At 41.2% G+C, this 13,269-nt stretch overlaps 1 protein-coding gene across 1 annotated transcript in view; it reads left to right on the forward strand.

Moving 5' to 3' along the window:
• Positions 1–814: 814 nt before the first annotated feature.
• The window catches only part of Spata6 (spermatogenesis associated 6), a 90,422-nt gene continuing 77,967 nt past the window's right edge, over positions 815–13,269 (forward strand). Inside the window, exon 1 of the mRNA XM_005353594.3 lies at positions 815–1,032. Within this exon, the coding sequence (XP_005353651.1) occupies positions 982–1,032 (51 nt within the window). The 5' untranslated portion in view covers positions 815–981. The remainder of the gene's footprint in view (positions 1,033–13,269) is intronic.

Genomic DNA, 13,269 nt, shown 5'->3' on the forward strand with positions numbered 1-13,269 from the left:
TGTAAGACAATATCCAGGGCATTTTTTTAAGGCTTAATAACACTCTGTTTCTTAACTGGGTTATAAAAACTCAGGGACTTCCCCTCCATTGTCAGAATGTGTCTGGTACTCTTCATATACACATACTTTTCATATGCACATAGTTAACATATTTTGCAGTAAAAAAAAAAAAAATCTTTAACATGGACTTTAACTAGAGATAGCCTTGTAGGTTCTTTTTATCTTTGATGATCTGTGGCCAAGATCTTTTCTGTGGATCTGTTATTGAGAGGTCCGTCTGAGCAACAGGCATTGAGATTCACTCGGTGAATTGGACAGGAAATCCTGAAGTGAAACATAGGGATACACTGACAGAGATTCCCAGAACAGGTGACTAAAAAGAGGACTATGATAGATCCCGGGAGGTTGTGACTTTACTTGAGAGATCTTGGGTTCCAGTCCTGCTTTTAACCTATGTCTTGGTTGCTCATTCCCTATTTCTTATATTGGTTTTGTAAACTGTATCACAAAATTCAAACTCAAGGAAGATTACTAACTGTAATATAGTTGGGGAAACTGAGGCCCCAGATTGACGCCACTTCCCCATGGTGCCCTCACCACTTTGAAACCCAAGACTCTCAGACCTGAGCTCAGGTCATAATTGTTCCCTTTTCTACCAGTTGGCCCTCACAGCTTGACATCACAGAAGAGCCACCCTGCCCCGTCAGGAGCCCCGCCCTCTGCCTCTCAGTCTGGCATGCCCCGCCCCTGCGCGGTTCTTCCGGCCCCGCCCCTCCGGGCTGCCATGACAACGAGTCCGCGCCCCGCGCTCAGCTGCTGCTCGGGCGGGACCCAGGCTGGACCGCGGGCCCCGGCCTGGGGGCCACAGCTGCCACCGCCGCCGCCACCTCATCTCCTCCCCGTCCCTGTCCCGCCTCGCGTCTTCCCGCTGCACTCGGGCCGGAGGCCGGGGTCCCTTCCCCGCCGCACCACCCTGCGCGGATGCCGAAGGTGAAGGCGCTGCAATGCGCCCTGGCGCTGGAGATCCGCTCTGTGAGTATTGGCCCTGTCCCACCCCAGCCTCCGGGTCCCCCTGTCCCGACCCTGGACACCCCTGGAAATGTCGAGTGCCCGCCCACTCCAGCCTCGCGGGGACCTCACCCCAACTTCCTTTTGGAGTGCTTTCGGATTTCTTCTACACCACTTCAGAGTTGCGCTCTCAGGACAGTAGTTCTCTTTGAATTCCTCTTTACTCCTGTCTGGTGAGGGACTCTTAGACCCTTGCTCGTCTGGGAGTGTGTGTGGCATTTCCGCCAAATCCTGCAGGTTTTCAGATTCTTTCCCACGCTTCCTATTAGCTTAGGAACTCCCTTTTTATCAAGGTGGAGTTCCTAATTTTCAAAACAACTTACTTTGTGGCGTTAATGCACCAAGTTTCTTGCCTTCTTCTCCCGGGACAAACCCAAATCCTCAGAAGCCTCTTCAGCTCTTCCCTCCAGTACCCAAACCCTCCCGACTTGGAGAGGGTTCTCCTTGCATCCTTCCAGGGGTCCCATGAAAGACCTGGTTAGCTCTACTTCAAGCTTGCAATCCCATCCAGTTACTCTGAACATTCTTTTAAGGGGATCTGTCCAGCCTGTTTCGGTAAACCCAACTGAGCCCAGAGAAGGGCTTTCCGGGTGTTGAGAAGCCCCCACTCCGCTTGATAACTGCAGAGTTTCCTTCCGAGAGTTTTGAAGTCCTTCCTTGTCATCCTGAGAGACCCCCTTTCCTCCCTTAGTGGAGAACTCTGGTTTTGTTTCCTAATCCCTCCAATTCCTTATTCCATTTCTTTTCGTGCCTTCATCCGTGAATTGTTCTCATTACAGAACTCAGCCTTCTAGTTGGTATCCCAACATCAGGCGCATTCTCTGTCATTTTCTGTGCCTGCCCCAAGGAGCCTTCTTGCATTTTCTTCCCATGGGCCCCCAAACTAGCTTTTCTTTGCACGTACCTACGCTTATAAGCTCTCCCTTTTTCCTAGCTTTCCTTTCTCTCCTTGAAGCCCCAGCGACACTGAATTTAAACCAGCACAGAAGTCACAAAGCTCTTTCAGGTCTTTTGTTCAGCCTTAAGGAGGAGCTTGGGTGGGGCAGAGTGCAGCAGGGGTGGAGGGCAAGCGAGTTTCAGGGACTCCAGAGTCTGCTACAGTTGCCGAGGTTTTTTACTCAGAAACACTGTCCCTAACTTTCGATGTTTGCATCACAAGTTGACTTTCTGGCAACGTTTGTTTTGCAAAGAATGATTAGTTTACCAAACTACTGTGTAATGATTTCTAAATGTGCTAGATCCCGGACAGTTAGCAAAACTCTGAAGAACAGTCTCTGTAGACTTCATTATTGGCTGCTGCTTCCTCTCTTTGTAACCAATAGCTTAGCTGCTTGCCTGAAAGCTGCTGCAAGACAGGCTGGCTGCCCTCTGTTGTCAGTTCTTTGCTAGGAGGAAGTACTCTGTTGTGATTGTAGCCCTGGGCGTCAGAGACATTTTATCTCACTTTGCAGCTTTTCTTACTGAAGAAAATGGATAGCTATATCTCCGTGGTATGCTGGTGCAAATATTGCTGTTTTTTTATGTATAAATATTTGAGTTACAGTGTTTTATAGTTCCCCAAATTTTCTAAGGCATCCCTTCATCTCTTAAACTATTCTGTGTGCTGTTGTACAGATGCTGTATTTTCTGACCAGCAAGAGCCTTTTAAATGACGCTAATGTTCAGAAGGGGGAAAAATGGCGATTAGCAACTACAAAAGTTAAATAAAATTAATTTGGCTTTAATTGAATAGAGGAATCATAGGACCACAAATATTTTTATATCTTTTTATTGTAATTTTATCTTAAATTTTTGTACATTTACTGTACATAAAAATCAAAACTGTAAAATCTATGTTAAACAAGTTTTTCACCTTTAGTAACCATTGTCATTGTGTAAGTGTATAAATATACACACACACTCTTATACATAATATATTTATTTTCTTATGTAGCAGGAGGAATATACATAAACTAAGCTGCACTTTATTTAATATATCCTGGAGATCACTCTGCATCTGTGAAGAGTGCCATCTTGTTTTCTTCCAGGTTTCAATCATACAGAATAATTGGAAGAGCATTTTAATGAATAACTCTTGCTTATGATCTGCATTAATTTGATTTTGCTGAAAATCTGAAAGTAAATTGCTGATATCATAATATTTCTAAATACTGCAGCATGCATACTCAAATATGAGGATACTGTATATGACCACAATTCCATGACCATAAGTGGTATAATTAATAGCATATCTTAATATTGTGTCCACATTTAGGTTTTCCCAGTTGTCACAAAGATAATTTTTTTATTTTTTATTTTTTTTTGGTTTTTCAAGACAGGGTTTCTCTGTGGCTTTGGAGCCTGTCCTGGAACTAGCTCTGTAGACCAGGCTGCTCTCGAAATCACAGAGATCCGCCTGCCTCTGCCTCCCGAGTGCTGGGATTAAAGGCGTGTGCCACCATTGCCCGGCTACAAAGATAATTTTTATAATTAACTTTGAAACCAAGATCAAAAGTTTGTATATTAAAATTAGCTATTTGATTGTTAGGTTTTATAATCAATTTCATTATAGAGAATTTTTTATTTCTGTGTAATTTTGCTTTCTATCGGTGGATTTTGGTAAGTTCACACATTCATGTCATCATTACCCAGATCGATATTTAGAAATATCTATCACTATGAAGTTACCTCATGCCCATCAATGGAAAGGAACTGCCCTTCTGATTTGTCTCTCTAGATTAGTTTGCCAGCAATGGAGCAACTTCTATTTATTTATTTATGAAAAGAAAACAAACTATCTCTTTTCATTATACATACCAATCTAAGTTCCCACTCCCTCCCCTCCTTCCATTCCCTCCACACACCCTCCTACTCCACCCCCATCCACTCCTCAGAGAGGGTAAGGCACATTGCTTTGGGGAAGGTCCAAGGCCCTCCATACTATATCCAAGCTGAGCAAGGTATCCATCCAAAGAGAATAGGTTCCCCAAAAGCCAGTACATGCATAGGGATAAATTCTGGTGCCACTGCCAGTAGCTCCTCAGTCTGTCCCAGCCATGCAACTGTCAACCACATTCAGAGGGACTAGTTTGGTCCTATGCCTGTCCTTCCCAGTCCGGCTGGAGTTGGTGAGTACCCATTAGCTCAGGTAGACTGTTTCAGTGGGTGTCCCCATCATGGTCGTGACCTCTTTGCTCATATTCTCATTCCTCCCACTCTTCAGTTGGACTTTGGGCACTCAGTCCAGCAGCACTGGAATGTCATATTGGAAACATACAGTGTGTAATATTTTATATCATGTGCTGTGACTTTGATATTCAATAATGTTACATGTTTTGATGGGTTGTTCCTGTAAATCATGGAGTAGTATTCTCTTGTATATGCATATGGCAATATACGTATTAAAAATTGGATTAAAACATATATATTCGCTGTGTATAAAGTGGTTGTATTTTCTTTCTGTCCTGACCTGACAGAAGCAATTAAGAGAGTAGAGAGGCATATTAGTTATTGTTTGTTGCTGTAATAAAATGCCATGCTAAAAACCAACCTCAGAAAGTTCATTTTAGGTTATGGATTGAGATGGGCGGAGTCTATCCTGGTGGGAAAGGCATGGCAACAGTTGGGGATGGCATGGTGGTAAGAGCAGGAAACTAGCCAATCACAGTTCCATCTGCAAACATGAGCAGAGAGAGACAAGGAAATGGGATGCACCTATATACTCTCCGTATCTGCCCCAGTGATGTGCACTTATAGCAGGGCTCTGTCTCATAGAGGTTTCATCACCCTTCTTCCAAACATTGGTACCAATTGGATACCACGTGTTCAAACACATGAGGTTATAAGAGACATTTTTCTTTCAAGCCAACCCAGAGGTTTATTTTGGCTGATGGTATAGACGATATCAATCCACCATGGTGGGTAAGGTATGGAAGTAGGGTGGCTTTGCCCATGGCACAGAAACCTTTCCTGTGGGCAGTTCACATCTTGGCAGATCAAGAAGCAAACAGAGGGCCGGCAGCAGGACCAGGCTATAACAGCATCCCCAGATGGGGAACACATATTTAGAAACATGAGCTGGTGGGGGACATTTCTTATTTAAGCCATAACAGTGATATTTTGATGTATGTATATTTCATGAAGTGATTAGATCAAGCAATTTAACACATCTATCACCCCACAGAATTTTGTAATGAGAACATTTTTTAATTGTTTTAGGATGTTTCAAGTTTATATTCTGTTTTTATTAACTGTAATTGCCATGCCATGTACTGTATCCCCAGAAGTTACTCATCCTGTCTGAAGCTTTGTTTCTTTAAATCAGCATCTCTATATTTTCCTCCATGACTTCCAGGTTCCTGGCAGTTAGCCAACATCTCTATATTCCCCTCCACTATTCCCAAGGTCCTGGTAGCCAGCTTTGGTTTTATGCTTCTGTGAGTTTGACTTTTTAAAAGATATTATTTACAACTGAGATCACAGTGTTTGTCTTTCTGTGTCTGGTTTACAACAGTTAGTTCAATTCCCTCCAGGTTCACGCATAAATTGCAAATACTAGGATTCTTTTTTTGTTTTAACTATGTCTCAAATGTTTAGTTAATCTTACATTCAATGTTTATCCATGATGGCCACTTAGGTTGATTCCTTGTCTTGTTGAATGGAAATAATGCTGCAACGATCACAGGCGCGCTGATGTCCCTTTGGATATATATATGGAAGTGGGGTTGCAAGGTAGCTATATTTTTAGTTATTTGAGGATTCTTCATGTCGTTTTGATAATGGCAATACTACTTTAAATTTCCACCATCAGCATTCAAGGGCTCCCATTTATCCACATTTTTGTCTACAAAAAATATCTTTTTTCTGCTGTGCCTAATGTGAGCTGATACTTTGTTACTTGATTTGCATCCCTGTGATTAGAGGTGGATATGCCCCTTTGCATGTGTGTGTTGGCCATTTGTATGTCTCTATTTGAGAACTGTCAATTCAAGTTCTTTACTCCACTTTAACTTTGGGAATTTTTTTTTTTTTGGTCTTCTTGCTGTTGAGTTCTTTTAATTCTTATATATATTCATACTAACCCTGTATTAAATATCTGGTTTGGTGTGATTTACACATATTCTCCCATTCCATTCTCTTCTCTTACTCTGTTCATGGCTTCCTTTGATATACAGAAGCTTTCCGAGTTGATATCATCTGTTCTCTTATGAGGGCTATTTATTGTATCCTGCCTGTGATTGACATGGGTAGTGCTATGGAGAGTCATTCTTATCAAAGTTTTTCTTGTGTGCTATCTTCTGAAGAGACCAGACTCAGGTAGAGAACATCCCATGATGGATTGTTGCCCAGTTTTCTTCTCTTGTGGTGAAATTTAATATTTTCCTTTATAATAGGTTTTACATAAGCCTGAAATCTCTACTTGTGGCTTGAAGGTGTGGCACCTTCCTCTCTCCCTCCCCCTCGAGCAGCTGTCTGCTGCAGTATGGTATTAGGAGTGACTGTGAGGTGTGACTTGTGATGCTGTGGTTAAGACGCAAGTGAAGCACAGCAGGCAGCAAAGCCTGGGCCGTGTCACACAGCATTCTATGTTGTCCAACAGAGTCATGTGACTCGGGAGAAAATATATTGCTGGGGAGAAAAGTGTGACTTTCTTAAGGAATCTTTCAGGAATGACATGATATGCCAAGTCACACATTTTAAAAGATCATCTAAAGAATTATCCTTGCAAAGGTTTTTGTATTTAGTATTGGACACTTCTCTTTGACGGGAAAGGACTGCTCTTGCTGTTTGGACTTGGTAATTCCTTCTTATGTTGAGTATTTCAATGCTCACATCTTTTATGAGGAGGAGGGAAACAATGTAGAGCTTAAATAGATCAGCATGGGGAGTGGAGAACTTTCTGTAAGGCTTGTTTTGGTTAATTTTATGAAATTCTAAGTTTTTCATTTCTATATTTACTTCACCTCATTACTTATCTCAAGCTAATGACACCATGCGGCGGACAGTGCTGTGTCTTTCCAGGGTCTGCCTCCATCTGGATCCTTCATAGCTGTGATCCTTATTCAACCAGGCACTGCCATGCTGCCATTAAAAACTTTGGATTGCAAAATATTTGAGACTAACAGGAAAAAATATAGATAGAAGATAATGACAACTTCCCCCATTTAACAGCAGGAAAAGTATAAGTAGTAGATGCTATGGCCTCCCCCATCTAACAATTGATTCTTGTTAATTTTGATGCATTTAAAGAAATCAAATGCCACAAATGAAACTCAGGTCTCCTTCTACTTCCTTTGATCCTATTTTTCTCCCTTCTGCCTGTGAGTTAAAGTAACAAATACCCACAGATTCTGAAACAGGTGCAAACATACCTTTCAGTTTAGCATTGGCCAAACATTTACATGTAGAATAAATTGCTTGGTTATGCAATTATTTTTCTCTCTTGCTAGAATAATTGGTTTGTTACATATGTAGGTCAATTGCAAAATGCTCCTGTTAAGCGGAAACTTTTGGAACGTTTAGTTTTGTTTATTGGCTATTATTATTATTATTATTAGTTATTGTTGTTGTTGTTGAGCTGAGGACTGTGGGCATGCTAGGGACATGCTCTGTGACAGAGCCCTGCCCTCAGTGCTTTTGTATCTTTTAGAATGGAGGCCCTGAAAGTACTTACAGGGGAGTAGATGTTGAACTGGAACTTTGAGTCTTATGGTATCATACGTATTAGTTTCCTAGGATGTCTGTTATAAAGTATACCTCGAAATGGTCTTTTCCCTCACATTTCTGGAGGCCAAAACCATAAAGTAAAGGTGGTGCCAATATGGTGGCTCTAGGCTATGTTTTGGGTTGTAGCTGTGCAAGTGGAGTCTGACCCTAGCAGTTTACTTTTCCGTGACTGGTCCTGTTCACAGCTTCTGCCCCAAGGAATGAGTATCCAGGTTTTATATGTATTTTCCCTTCTTAAACATATCTTGAATACTAGACATCTGCTGGTGACAGGTGACACACTCTTCAGTGGTCTCCTAGGGAAAGCTTTGTTGTTTCCCTTTAGTAATATTTTTTTTTTGTAATTTGTTTTGTTGCTGGTAAAGAAATGTTGTAGACTTAAAAGTTTCACGTATTTATTATGTACTGTTGGTTTTTAAAATCAGTTTATGCGGCTGCAGCACACATCCAGAAAGTTTACAAACCCAAGTGTGTAATAGAGGTGGTTGCCACCCCAGCTGCCCTCCGTTCCCCTCCGCTCACATCCCTTCCTCCTGTCACATCACATCACAGCTGGGCCTTCGGAAATCCAGTTCTCTTGCTCTGTCTGTACACTGTGAACTCCTTACGCCTAACTTCTTTGTAAAATGGAGTGATTTTGGCTCCTTTCTGTGAACCTAACACTTTTTCTGTATTCGTCCTGTTGCTGATGAACATTTCGTTGTTCCCAGTGAGAGATACTATAAGCAATGCAGCTGTGAAGTCCCATATGTCTCTTTGGGACACTTTCAGGTTTTTAACTTGGGGTTCAGCAGCATTGCTACTATCATATATTGGATGCATAACTACTTGGGGTTTTATATGGAAAACCATTTTATTTGCAAATAAAGGCAGCCTGTTTACTACCAACTGATCCTTGGTCTAATATTTTTCTTGCCTTTATTTATGTTATTGCTTAGAATCCTCTCTGTAATGTTACATGTAGAGGTAGTAGTAGGGATCTTGATCTAGTCTTGAGTTGAAGTTAAGATTCTGAAATTTTACACATGAGATTAGATTGAATCTATTGAGATTGCTATTAATAGACTTTTTGTTTAATACCATCTCCCACTTTAAATTTCATTTATAGGCAATCCAATATAAGATTGTAAGGCTTTTATTTGTTGAATTATTTTAGAATTCTTTTATTTCTAATTTTAAAATTATCATAGTCAAATTATTTTTTAATGATTTTAAAGTTTAAGGAAATTATATATTGTCCCATAGCCTGTAAAACTGGACATTAAAAAGATTTTATTTTTTCATTTATCTTTTTAGTTACAAGCATTTGTGTGTGTGTGTGTGTGTGTGTGTGTGTGTGTGTATCTGTCTGTGTGTGTATATGTGAATTTGAGTGCAGGAGTCTGCACAAGCCAGAGGAGGGTGTAATATCTCTTGGAACTGGAATTATGAACCACCTAACATGAGTGTGGTTTCTCTGCAAGAGCAATAAGTGCTCTAACCACTGAGCCTCCTCTCCAACCCTGAAACGTATTTTTTGACATTGAACTCTTTGTCAATATTTGATAATGTGATAAATTATTTTTAGAAAATACTGGTTGCATTTGCTTTTCTGGGTTGGACTGGACAGTTTTTAAATTTGTTACCATTTGTGTTTTTATTTAAGAGTTACATGAATATTTATCTTTATCCTAGACAGACAGAAACACAAAGAAAAAAGCCTGGGAAATAAAGGACAGGAAAGGCATGTCTGAGATGTTTCTCTCTTTTGTCTTTTTCATTTATTATTATCTGAAAATCCTCAATAAAATGAAATATCAATTTTCAAAGAAACCCACTTTGTTTGAAGCATTTTAGATATATGAAACTTTACAACCAATAGCAATGAAAAGCTTTCACCTGCTCCCAGCTTAAGAAATAAACTTCACAGACAAGGATTCCAGTATTTCTCTCTCTGAGAAAAATAGCTGCTTCCCTTCTTGGGCCTAAGCACCTTCCTGAGCCTGTCACAGCCCTCTGCCTTCCTCACATTGTCTTCTCTACCTGAGGGACGTGATTACTTCCCAGTGATGCCCGCCATTTCAAACTGCTGATAGTATGACTCTTAAAGTACTTGGCTTTGAATAGTTTATAATTCTTGCTTTGTTTCCCACTATACTTTATGATCTGTTTACAGTTTAATTTCCAAGTGCATAGCATTTACATGTGTGTTATTCACACATTTCTACCCATCACATACACAAGCCACATATGCATGCCTACATGAACACATACATGCTTGTATTGTATTTTGAGACAGGCTTTCACCATTTTGTCCTGACTGGCCCGAACTCACTGTGTAGACCAGGTTAGCCTTAACTTCACAGATATTTTACTACTTCTTCATCTTCCTAGAGCTGGGATTAGAGTGGGAAGACACTTGCACATTTGATATAATTCAGTAAAACACCTGGAATTAAAATAGTTACAGACCAGAAGGGGGTGGTTTCAGTGGCACTGAAAAGAAACAATACAGCTATACATATGGGAAACATGCTTTGAGGACATTTCAGAAATTGGCCAGACTTCACCAAGAGTGCGGACCATAATTGATCAGCCAAGTAAATTCTCATCTAGAAACACTCCATATTCTGGTGTGTTCTCCTGTTCTCTCTGATATGCAGAATCTAGCCAGTTACATCTATGCATATATGTGAACAAATAAATGTCCATGTGGGTACAAGATAGCATGAAGAAAAGAGAACAAGAAAGGCTAACTGTAGGGGTGAGGAAGGACTAAGTGCACATAGTCCTCATTAAAGTCATACAGTTTTCTTAATGGACAAAGGAGGAATGTTTCAAAGGAGTGGGAGTATTTAACACTTAGTGTAATTCATAAATGTATATGCCCTGTTTTACCATAGGGAAGAGGGAGACTAGAAAGTTCAGGGAAAGCATTAGGTTTGGAGAATCCACCAAGTCCTTGAGAAGATTCTGTTTGGCCCGTAGAACAGATGGATTGTAAATGAGTCTTTCTGGTACTCACATTCGCTCCTTTTGTCAAGGTCCTGTTGTGACAGGACCAACGTAAGTAAGAAAATGTTTATGTTGGCTCACAACTTTAGTTCATCATGACAGGCAGGAAAGGCCTGGCAGTGTTCATGGCAGTGGGAACAAGGTTCCTCACATGGCAGCAGACCAGGAACCAGCAGCTGGATGGGAGTCGGAGGTGTGATTCCCCTTCAAAGGTCTGCCCCACTGACCTAAATCTGAGATTCTAAAACTTCTTCCAAAATATCACGCGTGCCTAACCGGAAATGAAGTGCTCAAAGCAGGAAGTTGTAGGGGATAGTCTACACCATGGCATCCCACTTAAAGGTCAAAAGGTCTCATGATGAAAAATATGCTCCGTCAAAATTTAAGCTTCACTGTAATCTTAGCATTGTTTCGACTCAAGGTGTTCTAGTTTGCTTTCTGATGCTGAGATAAACAACATGAGCAAAAGCAGCCAGGGAGGATGCTATTTCACCTCACACTTCCAGATCAAGTCCATCTTTGAGGAAACTGGGGCAGGAGCTCAAGCCAGGAACCCTGTAGGTAGCAACCACCAAGGACTGCTGCTTTACTGCCTCCTCTCCTTGGCTGGCTCTGCTTGCTTCCTCATACAGTCCAGGCCCACCTGTGAGGAATAGGACCACCTACAGTGGACCGAGTCCTCCTATACCAATTAGTAATCGAGAAATGGCCCACAGATATGCCCACAGGCCAATCTGACTGAGGTGGTCCTCCAACTGGGACTGCCTCAGATAACTTAGGGCTGTGTCCAGTTAACAGTTGAGACTAACTAGGAGATCCCACTCCTTGTCAACTTGCTATGCCAGTATGGCACTTTAAACCATAGCTTTTCCCTTTTTCTCTTCCCTAAGATTTCATATCAATATTATATAATATGGAATACAGTACAACTTTAAAATTACCACTGTTTTTAAAATGTATTTAAAAATGTATTCTCTTCTAACTGTGGGCTTCTGTAAAATTAAAAAAAAAACCAAAAAGGAAAAACAGAACAAAACCAAATAAATTATATACATTCTTTATATAAGTCCAAGTGAAAAGGACCACGGTAGTTACAATAAGAACAGAGCAAAGTCATAGAGTAAATAGCTCAGTGTTTGAGGTCCCGGGGTTTGGGACTCTGGTTAGTGTTTCTCCTTGGTAGATTTCAGCTTCAGATGGACTAGAGAGATCTGTTGAAAATGCCTGTGTACTATCAGAGATAGAAAGAAGGGAAAATCATGGGATCCAAGGAAGTTATGGGGCTTTGAATTGCCTTTAGATCAAATTTCTCCATGTGACAGAATATATCTGCAAAATACATTTGTAGTACTGTTATCCGATCCTAGCTGTAGGATCATGTCTTCTTTCTTCCACTCAACACGGTTCTTTGGAAATCTGCCCACGTTGCTGCATTTGTCTCGCTTCTTCTTACTGCTGGAACGTCTTCCTGGAATAGAAACCTTACACATCATTCCAACGTGCAAGCCTTTCGGTGCCTAGCTTTCCCTCTTTGTCTAGTACACATAATCAGAAGAAACAGAATTGAATTAATAAAGTGGAATGGAGGTCATATATAGTTGCCTTTTGACTTAAGCTGAAAATAACTTCTTTCTGGCCCCCAATCTGTTCTCCTGGGATTTTTTTTTTAAAGTTTTCATGTGTGTGTGTGTGTGTGTGTGTGTGTGTGTGTGTGTGTGTGTGTGTACACTGCATTGTGTGGGTGCTGTGGAGGCCATGGGGGATGGCAACTGAACTAGAGGAGCAATGTGTGCTCTTCCCCACAGAGCCTCTCCCTGCCCCTCTCTAGAGATCTTAAACAGAGGAACACCTGGAGTTGGGATGAGGTCTTCAGACGGTGTGGGGAAACTGGGGGTAGTATGTGCTGTCAGGAGTCTGTGGTGTATGTATCTTGCCTCAAGGTTTGTTGTATCCTCAGGGTTTTCTGTGCAGCTTCTGAATAAGCTTGCATTTACTTCTTTCAGTTTTACTTTGTGGTTCTTAAATTGCAACTGCTGTGCTGTTGGGTTTATGCTCCTTCTCGAGGCCGTTTCTCTAAGTGGATCTGGCTGTGGGTTCTTATTAAGCAGGATGCTCACACCCTCCACGTTTCGAAGTAAACAGTTAATTTTCCCTGAGGATTCGCCACTGGGAAGGGCTTTGGAGTCAGACATCTTTTAATCCAGCAGTTTTCATCTGGTTACCTCCTGCAATATGAAGCTGGGCAATAGTTTTTAATTCATTCTGCATTTGCCTCTTGATGGGTGTGCTTAATGAATTTTCCTTTACTATAATTGTGGTAAAGATAGATTTACCGCTGCTACTTTGCTCTTCGTTCTCTGAGTCGTGGGACTTTGTTTCTCTCTATTATTGCCTCTGTCTTAGTCTGTGTCTTGTTCTATTGCTGTGAAGAGACACCATGACCATGGCAACCCTCAGGAAAGCATTTAGTTTGGTTTGCTTACAGTTTCAGAGGTTTAGTCC

This window comes from Microtus ochrogaster, chromosome 10 (genome assembly GCF_000317375.1).
Source record: "Microtus ochrogaster isolate Prairie Vole_2 chromosome 10, MicOch1.0, whole genome shotgun sequence".
NCBI classification, from domain to species: Eukaryota; Metazoa; Chordata; class Mammalia; order Rodentia; family Cricetidae; genus Microtus; species Microtus ochrogaster.